Below are 17320 nucleotides of genomic sequence, written 5' to 3'. Positions count from 1 at the left end.
GCCAAGGAAATTAGTCGAGGCCCCTTTTTTGAGTTAAATAATCTTATTGTGATTATTACGGGACACTCCAACTGTGGGCTTTTAAGTCATCACAACCTTTCATCCCAATATTGAGAATGTTGTATATTATGTTTCTATATAGTCTCTGTACTGGAGCTTGTGTAGTGAACAACACTGTCTTAGGGAACACTAAATATGACACTAAATCTGGTGATGAAATTCATGCGTTGCAGATCAGATTGATGATCCTGTTTTTCCCTTTAAGTGTTGCTCCGGCTCAACAGTGCATCCTTCATGCAGGATGTGTTTTTCTGTGCTGTTTCATCGTGATCACAGCCCTGCCGATCTATCTCATCCTCTCTCTTATGCAGGAGGTGGAGTGAGGCCATGAGGGCTCATTTACAGGCAGCTTCACTGCAACCTCGACTTCCATCAGAAGGGAGATTTTTTCAGCACAGCACCGGTGGTGCCAATGGTTCCATCAGCACCACTAGATACAATGAGACACATTTGGGCAGCTCACCCTGCAACCATGGTAACAGAAGAATTTTACTAGTTGGCAGCAGCCAATAGTGGGGCACTTCCCACTCAGCTCTGCCCAATAACAGAGCAGCCTGCAGCCCAGCCCACCTACAACTGACACTGATGGGCTAGTGCAGGGAGGATTTAGAGATGTAGGCTTGGCTAATGAACATGTAAGAGAGAAAGAGTGTGTAGGTATGTGTGAGAGCATGTGTGAGTGTGAGTGAGTGAGGCTGTAGCATAATCTGATGAGAGGATTCCCTCTCTTTTAATCGCAACAACCACACACTTTGTGGGGTAGTACTCATTCACTGGGACCATCTGACATTCAGCACTATGGTGCAGCAAGTCCTCCTGTTATCTCACTCCCACACACCCACATGCATGCTGCACACACTCACATACAACACACATGGATTCAAACACACGCAGATTCCCAATTTCTTTTTTTTTTATCATAAAACAACTGGTCAGCCTTATCTCTGACTGCCACTTGACAAGGCAGTCTTTAGGAGATCAGATACAATACAATCATAACCAGAAAGAAGAAAATATGTGCCACCATTAGCTGTCAATAAAGTCATTTATTATTTCACACAATGGATAACATGAACAACTTCAACTGTAGTTCTTCTTAATAAGTGCTCAACGCTGCCAGCCAACAGAAGGGTAGCAAAAGAATGAGCTTTTCTTTCTGAGGAAAGAGAAATTAAAAAACATAAAAATGAACCTACAAGATCATGAAAGATAAACATGACCAAAAGCATGCCAGCAGACATGGATATACATATATATTGCATGTATATATGTGCTTAAGACATATATCTGTATGCCAGCAAATGCAAATACAAAATATATGTGTACATTTACACATACATACTGTGAAGGATATATGCATATGCATGCGCATCTAGTATTTACTCTATATGTCAAATATTTGCAGTTTTTAATATTCATACAATGTACAAAAATGCTTCATGAATTAAAAAATTCATTACAAAAAGAAACATATCAAACAATATACAAGTCTTGCTCCAAATTCAATTGAAATTCAACTTTCAGCTTGTCTAAAATATTTATGCATACAATCAAGTTGAGCATGCAAATAAAGGAAACCCACTCTAGAAAAAGGTTCAAATACACTATGTATACAAACTAAAATATGCCCACACTGTTAGAAGAGCTCACTTTGTGCTCTAAAGAAGTACATTTATTGGTTTTCTCAATGCTTCATCTGCATTTTCAGCTTTGAACAACATTATAGCTTAGAACTGTAACATATGCTGTGAGGATGACTACATGTACATTTATGAGGCTCTGTCTCACGTGACCCCTCACTCCATGTGTAGGACACTCATCACAGCACGCTACATAGGGAATGGGGGGTGATCAAAATTTAGGTGCCATTATATCTCATCCTAGTTGCTGTAGTGAACTGATAGGTGTGCACCACAGTAAATGCACTCCTACCACTGATCTAAGGTCAAATACTAACACTTTGTCCTTGATGTATGGACCAAAGACAAGGTTAAAGATCCTTACATCAGTGCTTAGTGGCGTCCTGTAGCCACTGGTCCAGATTAGCTGCTAAATACAATACAACAACAGTGACCTTGAACCCTATTCACAACCACATCCCCTCTGCAGTCTCTGTGTAGAGTGAAAGCTCTGGATTAGGACAATACTTGTCAGTGTTAGAAGGCACCGGAGCATTGGCTGGTAGGAGAGACAGACAGGACAGACAACACCTGGGGTCTTAAACTCTAGCATCAGAGACCGCTGACTGACCACAGTATAGAGGAGTACGCTGCAAAGCGTGTGTACTCTCTACGACTCTCACACCACATACCTAGACCTCATCTTCACCACAACAGACTGCAGACCAGCGGAAAGTCATCTAGCAAAGCAAGGTTAAGCGCACTAACGTTAGGACGTGTGTATTTTTGGCTATTTCCTCTGAGAACTCCACACACATACAGGTTCAGGTTCCTTTCGCTTTCTCTTCATGCTACTGCACTGCCCCAACTGGCTGCAGGCAAAATAGCTGCTAGTCAGCAGGGATTCCTATTTTTGGTCGAGTACACTACTAGCGGGGCTTGTATCCTCCAAGAACTTCAAAGGTGTAATAAGGCAATTATTTTAGCATTCTGTGTAAGTTAACTGACTGGAACGATGACTGTCAATGTACAGCAGAATTTGTCAAATAGAAAAATCAATTAGAGTAAAACCGTGGTCATTTCTTCAACCGTGTGTTGGGTCTAGAGCAGTCTTGATACAGAGAGAAGGTCTACTGTGGTTTTAGGAGACAGTCCCAGCATAGCCGAGCCCAGCGGGTATCCATGCAGGATGGACATACTAACACTATTTACAACAAACACTTCAATACTGTAGTTTTACATCTGGTTAAGGCTGTACTGCATAGAGTTGCAGTAACTATAGTTTTCATGAAATGATAGTCACTTTCTGCACAACTTATTACAAATTATTACTGGTATTATTCACAATTCTTGTTACATGAATTCATTTTATTCAGTAAATAAGACCACTTATTTCTCTTTGTTGAAGGGTGGACCCAGAACAGAAATTCCTTTTAAGGTCATTGCCAGGCATGGCCTGATGCATAGCAAACAACAATGTATGAGAACGTGGTTTCCATGACAACCTCCTCTGTTCCTCCTCTGCCAAGCATATAACCAGTTATAGGTTGTAAATAACCGGTTATTTACTGGGCAGAGTAAGTGATCTTCAATTATGTATCTGGGACATTGAGTACAATCAATATCACTGGATAGAAACACATCTGATACAGTGGACCTTTCTGTTTCCACCACTGCTAAAAAGCCTAACAATGCAGTATGTAGGCCAGTCTGTGATGTGTATTTAATACCACAATATCATATCATCTTCATCAGTCCAGCCCTTCTAGTTCTGTTTTGATGATATGGGTCAAACAGCTAGGAGGAAGCTGGGAGACAGTTCTCGGTGACAGAGGATGTTGACTTTGGAAGCTGTGAAAGAACAGTGTCGGGGTTTCTGATAACTAAGACACATGCGTCATATGAACAATCATGAACATTTTGGATCAAATTCTGGGATACTCTTTGCCACTTGATATTTCTCAGGACAAATGTAGTTGGTGAGAGAAAGAAACATAAGGCACAAGTTGAACTGCTGCAACTGAGAATCCCACCCCGCCCGAAGAAAACAGAATCTCCTGAAACAGAACTTGAACACAGTTGCCAAAGAAACACTGATCCATTGCTTATATTCTGAAATACTTATTTGAGAAACCACTTCTGTAGGTAGAGTTTAACAAAGACTTGACATATTGACACAAAGAAACCCAAGATGGCTACATTCTAGAGTGCACATAGGAATGCTTTACATTGGTGCCAACATGGTGGAGAGTTTGTCAAACTCTGATTTAGATTTTTTTTTTTAAATTATACATCCTCACACTGAATACTGAGACTTTGGTTTCTAAATCTAAATACTGGATTTTTGATTTACTTTCCCAAAAATATTTTCCAAGGCTATTAACTGAAAGTATAAAGACTGGGATTAGCTTTCAAAACACTGACTGTGAGCCCTCTTCTGCTGAACTGTCCAATCAATTCAGACTCTGGGCTTCGGTTTGACGCTTTTGGCTGCGCAGCCTGCATATACAAATTGATTAAAAATAATGCATGCTCTCTGGAATGGATATCCACACCATCGAAGGCCAAAACATAAGGCTGGAACAAGCATGTAAGTGCTGCATTTGATTGATGCAAGTGTATGGTTTTTCATAGTGCATTAAACCAATTTTAAGGTTTACCAAAAACACACCTGATATTCCTCCTGTATGCAATGCCCCCTGGATATAAACATAATAATGAGTGTATGAATGAATACATGTGGTTCTTTCTGTCTGAAAACAAACTTGTCTTGAGTCGCACCCATGTCTGTTTTTGGTTATAAAACAATACACAACTTTCATTGTCTATGGTACAACAATTCTATTTGATATACTGTATGCCAGTACATGTCTATGAGCTGGTTTCCCATTGTACAAGGCAGGCAACAGTGGACTTTGTTTCTATGTACAGTCTGGGACAGTCTCATCCACCATATTGCCTTTATGTCACTGCCCAGGAAAGGCCTGAGCAGGGAAGGAGAAATAAATGGAGACGGGGGGTAGGTTGAAGGAGCACAAGCGATGGGAGATGTAAAACATGATTGGGAGTAGATGAGAGGACAAAGGTGGAGGGTGTTGAGTGCCAGGCAACAAGGAGAGCTAAAGAATTGGGGTGAGTGTTGAGCAGGGAGTGGGACCAGGGGTGAGGAGCAGCCAGGAAGAATCAGTTACTCCTCAGAGAAAGCAAGAAAACAAGGAAGGTACATGGGGGTGAGAGCAAAAACAGGGATAAGGAATAGGGGTAAGGTGGCTTAATTACTGCTGTATTATCCCACATGTCTTTGACAAACTTCCTCAGAAAGGCAAAAATAAGCAGAGCTGCACAGTTTTATATTAACCATTCCCCCTCCCCTTGCTGGTAAATATATGGCTGAAGCCACATTCAGATACAGTATCATAAAGTACCATACACATCACTGTATCAGATACATAAAGAATCACATAATATCCTACACTATCTTAAGTACCACACATTTTTATAGCATCAGATTCAGTATCAAATAGTACCATATAGTGCCATATTAAATGAAGGTCCAATGAATCCTTGAAAGGCTCATGTCTGGTTGGGTTTAGCAAACAGAGGGATGGCACTGGAAGTGTTCCCTCCTCCTGCTCCTCCACTGACCCACTGTAGTCCTCACAAAAAATCAGAGAGGAGAAACAAGCCAAAGTGCACCGAGGAGTGCCAGAATTAAGGGCACTGCATCTGATAGGCTTGAAACAGCACTGACTCCTTAAACCGTTCTCCGTTCATTTACAGAGTTGCTCTCTCCTGCAGGTCTATTGACTAGAGGGAGCCCATAACTCGTCCCTGCTGTGGCCCCTGCCTCTGCGTTTCGTTCCTTTGGCCAGCGGCAGCACAGACCGCGCTTGATGCACCACTGTCTCAATTGTTGCTGAGATGGAATCATGATTGGAGAACTCCAGAGGCTCGGGGGTCAAACTTGGCCTGAGGCTCTGCCTACCTGGCAGGTTGTCACACCTCTCCAGAACAGGCATCCCCAGAGTCCTCCCATCACCTCTCCTACTGGCCAACATGTCCAAAACCCGACCATCAGCCCGGTGTTCCTCCCTCCTATTGGCCAGCTCTGATTCTTCTAGGGGTTGTTTTCGGGGCCGTCCAGGCCTTCTTTTGATGACATTGTTTCCTGTTTTGGCTTGTCGCTGCAGGCGCTTGGCACGGAGGATCTTCTGCACATGCTCAAAGTTCAAAGAATGCATCCTCCTCACATCCTTCTGGATCTGTTCCACCTCTCGTCGCTTATACCTCCGCTTACCAGGAACACCTGGGAAGGGAGAGAGTGAAAACGATGGTGAAACATCACAAGGTAAATAAATAGCAGAGCAAGGTCCATAAAGAGAAAAGAGTTTTTATGCAAAATGAGGAGCCTTGGAAAGGCCAGGAAAGACATCATGCCAATTTACTGTAGCTCATGGAGAGAATGTTTTTTTTTTTTTTTTACTTCAAGAGCTTCCTGCTAATTTTGACATATTCATGTAAGCCTTTCAAAGCCCAGCTGAGCCAGGAGAGCAGATCCTATCCTGTAATTGTCTACTAGAGAGCAGAGAGGAGAGGGGAGAGGAGGAGATCCCATTCTGCTAGCAGGAAACCCACAGAAATGTCTCCTTCAACCATTTAATATGTCGCTACACAATAACAACCCTGTGCATCTGGAGCACAGGCTGCCAAAAAAACATACACACACACACACACACACACACACAAATGCAAACACACATATCAACAAATTTATCCACACACACATTCTCACACAGACACATACACACACATGCCCAACATGCACAAATAATGAATTCAGCAGTTCAGAATGGCTGAGCAGAAGAAACTGGAGCCATATTGTTTCCTTCACTCTGGTGAACTGGGCAGTATGCCCTTTACACGCTGTTCTATCGTCTCTCTTTCCCCCTTTACCCATCACTCTCATTCTCTTTTCCACTCTACCCTTCATGGGCGGCAATATGCTACTCTCTAATTTTCAATTAAACTGGTAACACTGCACCATTTCATTTCCTTCTCTATTTCAGAAACCGCTTCCTGGTCTTGGTCCGTCTCTGTCATTCTTTTTGTTTCCCATCTCTGTCCCATTTCTTCGCCCCCCCTCCCCCCCCCCCCCCCCCTCGTCTGGGCACTGTTCCCGGGGCTCAGACTGAGCCACAGCCAAAATGGAGGAAAAGCACAATCAGCCACCAGTCCCCAAGCAGTGTGCATACAACATGCTCATGCTCTTTTCTTGAGCTTTTATTGCTATTCCAGGATTTTCTTACCATCTCCTTTCTTCTTTTCCTCCAGAATCCTGCTGATACAGTGTAGCAGGTTTCTACAGTGATCTAACACATGATGACTGCATTAAACCAGAACAGTCCTGAATTTAAATCCTGAATTGGGTCTGAATATTTCACTCCTGTATTAAGGCTTCACATAGCTTAAATTAATGTTGCATCAAGCAAATACAGAATATACATATATGTGATACTGATATACAGTGTTTTTTCAACATTTAAAGAAACTAAAAGGGAATGTTAAACGGCACATTAAGAGTTTAAGAGGCTAGAGCTCCAGTGTGATGGGTTTGGTAATGAACTAAGGGGAAGGGAAGATAAACAGAGGCCTGACCACCCTCAATTTAAAACTCAGAGGAACATCACATTCTATTGTTGCTCAAGAATTCAGGGCAGACAGTGAAATTAGTCTAATGCAGAAAGCACTAAGTAGCGGTAGTTTATGAGCTACACAGAAGAGTGCACACGCTCAGCTCAGTTCACACACACAAACACACACACGCACACACACACAACACACACACAAACACTACACACTACAAAGTAGCAGAAATTTATGAGCTGCATACACGGAACATAAAACTGGTGACCTTCAGCAGTGTGAGGGGCCGTATAGCACTGAGGACCTGTTTCTCTGTGGAGTAGGAAGTCACTACTACACAGAGATACATGCTCACTTATCCAATGCCCCGGCAGTCGCTGCGACCAGGTTTCAGAGAAGATAAAATGATCTTTGATGTATGTTATTTTGTGAGAGTGAGTGTTTCTCCGCATGAACGTGCATGCATGTGTTTGAACGTGTCGCCTGACTCAAAGGAAATTATTCTCATTAATTCAGTAGAAGATGACCTGCTTTTATGCAAATATGCATATGAGAGATTGCTGTCAGCTGCAGTGAGACCTTCTGATTAGTGGAGGAACACACACACAAGCACAGACAAACACATACACACATGCATTCAAAAAATAAAACCGTTAAAATCACAACATATTAGTTATATGAAGGAATGACTCATAAACTCATATGAATAATATGAATTTTACATCTATATCTGCTTGTGGTTGGATGTGTGTGTATGTATCAGAGTGGGTCCATGCCTACATGTGCATGCGTACATGTATGGTTGTGTGGCACGCATGTATATGCACACGCGCTTGTATTTTAATTGGGCTAAAGCTGTGAAGTGAAGCAGTAAGTCATGCTAAAGGAGGGGCAGAGGGAATAGGGAAAAGAGAGGGTAATGGGGGAACGAGGGGGAGGGGAGACAAGGGAAAAAGCAGAAAGAGAAAGGGAAGAAGGAAAGAGAGATAGAAGGGGGAAGGGGAGGGGGAGGAAGAGGCGGAGGAACAAGGGGAAGTCTGCGTATGGATGTGGGAATTGTGGGAGCTCACGCAAAAGAGGAAAGTAAGGGCAAGAGCTGCAAAAGCAGTACAAGGGGAAAAGGTAAGGACATGGAAGAGTCTAAAGGGATAACATGGACAAGGGGGGAGTGTGCAGGGTTGGGGGGTAGTGTGTATGAGTCATCCGTCCTGGATCCCCTGGGGTGGGGGGTGTATTCTAACTGAGCCCCTGGCTTCTCCTCCCCGCCACTGGACTAGGCCCCAGTCATTAAACCCCTGGCTGCCAGCCAGCTCTTTTAACACAGGCAAGGGCCTTTTACGGCGTGTCTGTAGAAAATAAATCACACTGTGTGAATAATATATCTCTGGCAAAGGCATTGGCAGGAGAGGAGGAAGGGAGGGAGGGAGGGGAGGAAGGAGAGATTGGTGAATTATAGTCGTCTCCATCCATGCATTACGTTCTCTCTATCCCCAGCCAGATGTGCTCAAAGACAGCAGAATACAGAATGTACCAAAATACACATTAGTTTGGTAGTGAGAATTTTGGGCTACCCTGCCTCTTTGTCTGCTTTAAGTCCTGATAATGCTGTTCATAGCATATTCATAAATAAATCACCTTGAAGAGTATACTGCCATCTACATTTAAAATGGGTTAACCCTATTAACTAAATATGTGATTAAGTCTCTACACCAGAAAATAACAAGCTTGTTACCACAAGGGAACCAAATAATATACTGGACACCAATCATTTTTGCAACATGTTCCAGATTTAGCTATGTTCTGCAACCTTAGTAGGTTAAGATTATACATAACTGGCTTCCAATGCTTTTTAACTATATATGTGTAATTTTTTCTGCTGGTTTGATGTAGCATGCATTAGCCGCAGTGAAGCAAATCTAGTGCTCCCTCACAGAAGGGAAGGAACCTTCATCCAAGCTATGCCAACATCACAGTAAACTCATTGGCTAAACCTGTGGTCACATAGGTGACTAAAAAGAAAGCGTAATTTTAAAAACACTTGCTATGTTTAGCTTTCACTTATTTTAAGCTCCTGCACACTGTGGGAGTCACTGTCAGTTGTAGTTTTGTTTCACTCCTACATTCCCGTTCCAACTTCAATCTAACAGATAGGAGTCTCACTGGTTTATGATCTGCTCTCCTTTGCCTTGCAGTTGATTCTGTAATGAGGTCCACTGCTGTGTTAAGCTACCGTTACTGACAGCTGAACACGTCCTTCCTAACCACTTCATATTAGAAGCTTTCCCCAGGTGAACCATGGATGGCTTTTATTGTGAGGTAGCCATAGAAAGTGTAGCCATAAGTGAACTGCCTAGATGAAGACAAGCAAGAAACAGGCTGTTATTGCAGCTTTGGCTAACCTCAAACCTCCAACACATCATCAAAGTAAGCAATGCGTTTTACCATGCTGCCCCTGTCAAAATGAAAGCCATTCCCGCTGTGGCCCCATCAGGGTTTCTGATCTGGCAAAAGGGGAGTGCACTCTTGTGTAAATACACACTGTAGCTCAAAAATGAACAGGTAATCCTAATGTAAGTGGTTCTTACCAGAGAGGGAGGGACTGGAGCACTTGTTCATCTGTCCTGGCTCCTGCCTGGCAGTTTGGAATGACATTAAGCCCTGATCTCCAAACACAGGGAGCCTTGTCTTCCTGCTCCTTCCACCACACTCGTCCTCCTGTGACCCCAAAAAGAGGACAGATGCTGACTCTGACCGCTGCGATTGGCTACTGTAGCTGCTCATGAGGCTGTTTATTGGCTGTCCAGTCTGACGGGAGTGGAACTGGTTGTCAGAAAGAGAGTGTGTGGACAGCTGGTCCAACTCAAACATCCCTAAGCTGGATCCCAGGCTTGAGCCTCTACCACTGCCCCGCTGCTTCTCCAGATGCTTTGAAGAGCCCTGACTGGCTAAGTCCCTCCTGTCACTCAGCATGCTGAGGCGTGCATTGGTCTTAGCTCCACTGAAGAGCCCACCCAACTCATGCCGGTCTCGCGGTGAAAGCAGGGGTTCGTCCTTGTGCTTATGTTTGTGCTTGTGCTTCCTCTTATGGAGGCGAACCCCTCCAAGACCACCTGCACTTCCACTGCCCAGGGATCCCAAGCCCTCTCCTCTTACAGAGGGCACCTGGAGTGGGCCACTGCTGCTGCGGAGCTTAGCCCCTGGCTGGAGCTTTGAGTGTCCACCTGAGTGGAAAGCCTTAGGAGGGGGGACAGCAGGCCTCATAAACGGAGACGGCGGTGCAGGTCCTAGCGAGTGGTGGGGCAGGTAGAATTGGGGAGCCGGGGGAAAGTAGCCCAGACTCAGAGGGGGTGCGTAAGGCATGGCATACGGTGCTGCATAGTAATTTCCCCCTGCCAGCGGATAACCATATCCTTGAACAAAAGGCAGCTTTGATGTGATTGGCTCGCTGGCTTTGGCTGGACGGCCACGTCTCCTCTTAGCCTTCAGATCAGCACTCCTGCGGAGGTACGATCCGGAGTCGCAGGGGTAGGAGTCATAAGTAACAGGGTAGTAATGATGGAAGTTGAGGCGGAAAATAGAGGGATATGGGTGCTGCGGGTAGCAGGTGTATCGTCTGTGAGACACTCGTAGCTGCTGGAGCTTTAACACAACCTAGAAAGAGGTTGAAAAGAGGAAACATTTAGGAAAATACACAATGCATTTGCATGTTACAGTGCTTGGTCAAAGATTACAAACAGAATGTAATATGTTTCTAACCTCCTCCAGTTCTGACAGAAAGTGAAGATGATCCCGGGTCTGTAGGCACTTCCTCTTCCGCCGATGATGTTTTTGCTTCTTCTCCTGCTGTGACAGAAAGTTGTCCACAGCAGTTACTTGCCGCTCACATCGTGCTCTGCTGCCCCTGCCGGATGCTTCCAAAGCAGCTGCCTCCGCAGCCTCAAACCCACACAGATCAAATGAGTACCTGTATGAACACAACATAAAATATTATAAAATCACATTAAAACCACAACCTTTGCATGCATTTATGTCAGTCTTAAGTATAAAACAACAAAATACTTTAAATCAAGCTTCAGTGTACTGCACCTTCGTCGAGAGGCAGGGCCCTTCTCAGTTTGATCTGAGGTGCTGTTGTTGTCTGTCCCAATCCCGCTGTCACTGGGAATAGTCTCCTCACTGTGGGACTCGCTAATAGGGGAGAGGGTCACCTCCTTCACTGATGCGCCCTCTGACAGGTGGGAGGGTGAATTAGCCAGAAGGCGTGGAGGAGACAGTTTCCATCCCCCAGAGAGGAAGCCCCTGCCTATTGGCTTGGAGGGCAGGGCTGAGATGGGCTGCAGACTGGGCATAGTGGCATCAGAGTGGCTGGCTCTTAGGGATGGAGCACTGGAGCTGGGAGAGGAGGTGGTGGAAGGCACTACAGGGCTCTCATAGAGACTGGATGTGGACACAGACAGGGGGGGTTTATCCCTAGTGGCTTTCGGAGGGTTGGAGCCTTGGGTTTCTGCTCGGGGTTTCCGCCCTCTCTTCTTACCAATGTAGATGGTTCCTCTCTTGCTGACATTTATCTGTTTTCCCAGCCGAGCCTCGATGGTAGATGCCATAGCACTCATAGCTGACGTAACAGGGGCAGAAGATGACTTCAGAGCAAGAGTGCCGTTCTGACTGGAACCTGAAAGGATCTCATTCAGGATGCTCTGCATTTTTCCAAGTTTCATCTTATTCACTGGTCTGGAATGGCCCCTGCCACGCTTTAGTTTCAGACTGTTAGAATTGGCGCTGGGGGTCGTGGAAGCCATTTGCACTAATGTGTTTAGTGTGTGTGTCTTCCTCCTGCGGTTTAGCCCTGCAGAGGTGTCCTGTGCAAGTGGGCTTGGGGGTGAGGTGGAGGTGCCTTCGTGGATGGTCTCCACTGTTAGGAGGGGCTGTTTCTTGGGACGTCCTCGTTTCCTCTTAATGGGTGTGTGGACAGTCAGGCTGTCAGTGTTGGTGTAGAGCGGGCTAGAAGGGGTGATGGGGAAGGCTGAGGGCGGGTCAGCTAAGGCCAATGGGCTACCTCGGTTGTCCCTCTGGGGTGACGTGAGGCTGGCGTGGCTTTTTGCTTTCAGGTAGGACCATCTGTCCTTGGCCTTGGTTGGTCTGGAGCTGGCTGTGGAGCTCGTGCTGTGGCTCGGGCTAGGACTCAGGGTCGTCCTGGGTCTAGGACTAGGACTAGGGCTAATGTTAGCCCTGGGTTTAGGGCTGGGGCTGGGACTGATGCTACCCCTGGGGCTTGGGCTGGGGTTTGGGCTAGGTAGTCTGGGATTTGCGGAAAGATTGGGTTTGTTGATGTGGTTGTGAGTGGGCTCTCTGTGTTTAAGGGCGTCTGTGCTGATCTTAGGACGACCCACTGGGTTCTTTTTCATTCTATTTATGCTCAAAGCTAACTCCGGGTCAGGCCCACTCGTAACTGTCTCTCCTCTTTCTGCTCTGTCAACCCTTTCTCCCTTTTCCCGTTTATCGCCTTTATCTGTCCTCTCTCCACTGACATCAGCCTGACTTGTGAGTCTAGAATCATTTTTGTGAGTCTCCATCTTATGTGCTAGTTTGGGTTCTGGGGGCCCAGGCTGGTGCTTCTCTGTAGTGTCAGAGTCCTGCCGTTGCTGTGATTGCTCCTCTACAGAAAATGACTCGTCAAAAGAAGGCCTCCTCCGCCTCTTTCTTCCTTTCCCTTCTTCTGTCAGCATGGGCATCCCTCGGTCCTCTTCATCTCCTCTCCTCCCAGGAATTGCTCGCTCTCTTTCCTCTTTTCTCCTTTCCTCTCTTTCTTCATGGAAGCGCTCAGCTGTCTCTTCTTGCCTGTACTTCTGCCTCTCTTCTGAATTAGTAGGGCTCTCCGATCCTTTCTCTGGCGGTCTTCCCCATGGTGTATCAGCACTGTGGGGATTACAGAGCATCCTCTGGGAGTCCTTCCTGCCGTACTTCCTCTTGATGTTCCCAAAGAGCTGTTCACTGACCTCTTGCAAACCTCTCCCCCTGGAGAGATGTATACACAGAGGAATAATGATGAGTGGATTGTAGAGAGAAAGAATGTTTTAAATTTCACTAATATCATACAATCAGCACCAGTATGAACATTTAAAATTTTTGAATGTCACCATACTCAGGGGTGGGTATCACCAGAGGATAATAATATGATATATATATATCTCACAATATGATGTTATCATGACAATGGAGCCCTGATTCAATGATTCTTTTTAAAATATTGTGTTGTACAATAAGATATTCTGCAATATTTTGCAATTTATTAGCTAATTTGAATGGTAACTGTGGTAATTGTGTAATTGAATGAGATGAAATTTTCACTTGTTCATCTCACTTCAATTTTTATTATTGTTGCAAATGGCATAGTCAAATAAAAAAATATATACTATATACAATATTGCTGCAAATATCACAAAACAACACTGCATCAACTTTCCCCCACTGCATTGTGTGATCATAAGATCCACCACATGGAAAAATGAAGCATACCTGCTGAGAGAGGTCAGGTTGAGAATACTGGCATCGGTAACCACTGGCATCTGCAGGTCTGGAGTCAGGGATCTTTGAGGTGAGGGGCTTTGTGTCACTGTTCGTGAGAAAAGTGGGGTTGGATCGAGCAAAGAGCTTCTACCTGCTCCTGCCAGTTCTCTGGCTGGCTCAGAATCTGCAGGATTGGCTGGAGATGCAGAAGGTGCTGTAGACGTGATCCAGTCAGGATTGATTTGGTGTTGGTGTGCATGGATGTGTTGGAATTGTTGCGTGAGGGTGTGCTGTGTTTGCTGTGTGTGAGAGTGTGTGTGTGCAGGAAGGAGGGAGCTGCGAAGCTGGTGTTTAGGCGGAGTGTGATCTCCCAGTAGTTGCAGCAGGCCTCCCTCTCTCTGCTCAGGCATTCTGAACTGGCGCTCATATGTCTGTGGATGACAGAGAAGAGAAACAAAGACGGGTTACTACATTCATACTGTAGTAACAAGAAAGCATTACATAGCTGAAGGGATAGACAAATGATATAATAATGATAATGTGATCATAGAACTGTGACTCCTCTATTTCATATCTTCATAACATCAGCCTACAGAGAGATAATGCCTGTGAAGCCCAGCATCCAGTTCTGCATCCAGTTTCTTTTTGTCAGCAAATATCAAATCGGTGATTTGTTGTGCTCTGATATGACATTCTTCTCCTTTCACGGCAGGACTGAGGCTTTTAATACATCTTGTGTGCATGAGCAAACAGTGTGCAACAAAACAAAAGGCTTGTTTACAGAGCAATTAAATTCCTGTGGCAAGGATGTTGCATGCTGTGAGAGCTGGAGGGAAGGAGGTGGGGGTGTCTGACTGCACACAGTATTAAACACAGTAGCCTAGCTCAGCCGTGTCCCTGACTGCCCTGTCACTTGCAGTACACACAGCCTGATCCTGGATTATTTACTGTATGTTACTTTGTTGACAACTCTCCTGCACTGTTCATAACTGTAACTTACACTGTCAAACTGTCAACCCCTCAACTGCTTATAAAATATGTTTTTTTTTACTGTGTATTTATCAACATTTTTCCAGCGAATGGCCACAAGTCTGAAGTCAACCTTCACTCAGATCCCAGCTTTGTCCATGTAAAAACTAAAAATGCAAAAGCTTGATATACTGTATTATACAACAGCACCCTGCTTAATATATCACTGCCGCATAATCAGTGTCTGCTAGAAGATGAGAAATAGAGCAGCGGATGGCCTTTGTGGTTTAGCCTGTTATTAACAGACTCAGTATGACGCAACAAGACACTGTTCTGCTGCGCTGCAGGGAGATGTAACCTAACCACAGGCCTGCCTCTCAGCATGTACATACAGGCACGCAAGCGCACATGCACACACTCACCATGCATATAGTAGATGCACACATTTTTAAATGCTTTACTGAATGCTTCTTTCATACATAAAAGCACATGATGTTTCTAGTTTAACAGATACAAACACTTAAAGGTGCACAGCCAGGCCATCAGTTTTAGTCAAGATGCATCAGCACCCTCCCAGATGAGTAGCTATCGCTTCTTGCAGATACACATACACGCACACTTTCACACACACCCAACATTGAATATATCATGTAGTCATCACTGTGCACTTGTTGGAAGAACAAGTGCTTCATCTATTCTATCTTTTACCCTGCCAGTGTCCATTTCTGCCTTCCTGTCATCAGCCACTTTCTATTTCCTCTACCCCTTCTCCATCAAGCTTTTACTCTCCTCTTTCTCTTCCTGCTCTCCCATCAATAGTCAGGCAGTGACACTCATTTTGTCCCTCCACACTGGCTGCAGAGGCTGTTTATTGGTCAGACACATACTGCACAGACTCACAAGCACAAAAAAACCACACACACGAATACTGAGTAACACAACACTCAGCGCATTGCATGGATGAAAACACACACTCACACAAACACGCAAACACTGAGCAGTGTAAATGATTAACAACTCCAAAGATGCATGCGCTTATATGCACATGCACACTCTCATTTATCTCTTGAACACAGTGCTGTGGTATCTTTTTAGTTGTGAGGTGTATGTGTGTAAGTGTGATTGTATGTATGTGTGTGTGTGTTTGTGTGAGTGTGTGTGCGCGCACGTTGACACTTGAGAAGAGATGCTGGGAGTCCACTTAGGGATAAGATGACAGTCACCTGATACACACATGCTTTCCCATTTAACCTGTCCTAGAATACCTGCTGCTACAGGTTAAAGGAGGGCACAGAAAAAGGGACAGACAGAGAGATGGAGGTGGTTAGAGTGAGACTGGCATACATGTAAACATGCACACATACAAAATGTATCCTGCCCACTAACCACAAAGCAACCACAGACAGATAATAAAGACAGGAGGCACGGACACCTTTCCTACTTCTAGTGAGTGAATAAAGATAGAGAAGAAAAAGGAAAAAAAAAATAGAAAAAGACATCCCCCCCCCACCTTTCCGGTTGAGGTTGGGTTATTGGCACCAGTTCAGCTTTTTGTTCTTAGTTTCCTCCCTTCTACCACCCTCTCCTCCTCTATGCCTCAAACAATCCATGAAGCATTTCCAGGGAAAACATACTCACTGTCTAGATATTCACACACAGAAATATAAATAGTGGTCATATGAATTGAGGTACTGCTAGAGTTGTTGTTGTCAACACAGGGTGAAAACAAGCCGTTTTTCCTCTTGCCTTTGCACTCTAGGTCACCCTCAGTCACTTATACAATATGACAGGTTTTCATATAACAATTATACTGTGTACACGTTTCTGTATTGTATTATTTTGCATTGAACAAACAAAACACTGGCACTCACAGATCTATCGTCTTCTTATTTATTGTGGACAAAAACGATGCGTTGCCCTTTAATCAGTCTATTAGAGGTCCAGTTGTCCTATCGTGTAAAACTGCGTCTCTGCACAGCTGTGCTAATGCCACAGAAGCACATTGCTGTACTTGGCAGATGAATTTAGGGCTGCTGCAACTAACGACTGTTTCATTATCGACTAATCTGTCAATTGTTGTCTCGATTAATTGATCAGTTGTTTGGTCTATTAAATATCAGAAAATGATGAAAAATGTCGATCACTGTTTCACAGAGCCCAAGCTCACATCCTAAAATGTCCCAGTTTATTTTGTCCCAATCAACAGTCCACAACTCAAAACTTAGGTTTAGTATCATAGAAGACTAAGTAAACCAGCAAATATTCAACATTTGAGAAGCAGGAATTATAAAATTTGCAAATTTTTTTCTATAAAACATGAGTCATAAGGATTAATTCATTATTAAAATAGGTGTTCATCAATTTTCTGTCAATTAATCGATATTTCTCTGTTGTAAATTCACCACCCTGCTCCTGTCGTGCTGTTTGAATAGGGATTGTGATCCCCCTGCGCTACTGCTGGCCTGCAGCAGGGGGCAGCGGTCATGAAATCAGCACTGGCATGGACTCTGACCCTGGAGCAA

General features: G+C 44.5%; 1 protein-coding gene across 1 annotated transcript in view; it reads right to left on the bottom strand.

Annotated features, from left to right (window-relative positions):
* Window positions 1-1086: 1086 nt before the first annotated feature.
* Window positions 1087-17320, bottom strand: part of setbp1 (SET binding protein 1) — a 36683-nt gene continuing 20449 nt past the window's right edge. Inside the window, exons 3-7 of the mRNA XM_044370360.1 lie at window positions 13839-14260; window positions 11409-13337; window positions 11079-11286; window positions 9908-10973; window positions 1087-5985 (exon numbers count right to left, since the gene is read on the bottom strand). Coding sequence (XP_044226295.1) covers window positions 5480-5985; window positions 9908-10973; window positions 11079-11286; window positions 11409-13337; window positions 13839-14260 — 4131 coding nt within the window. The 3' untranslated portion in view covers window positions 1087-5479. The remainder of the gene's footprint in view (window positions 5986-9907; window positions 10974-11078; window positions 11287-11408; window positions 13338-13838; window positions 14261-17320) is intronic.

Source organism: Thunnus albacares, chromosome 2, assembly GCF_914725855.1.
Source record: "Thunnus albacares chromosome 2, fThuAlb1.1, whole genome shotgun sequence".
Classification (NCBI taxonomy): Eukaryota; Metazoa; Chordata; class Actinopteri; order Scombriformes; family Scombridae; genus Thunnus; species Thunnus albacares.
Note: the sequence above shows the minus strand (reverse complement) of the source record. Positions and strands in the feature narration are given on the sequence as shown.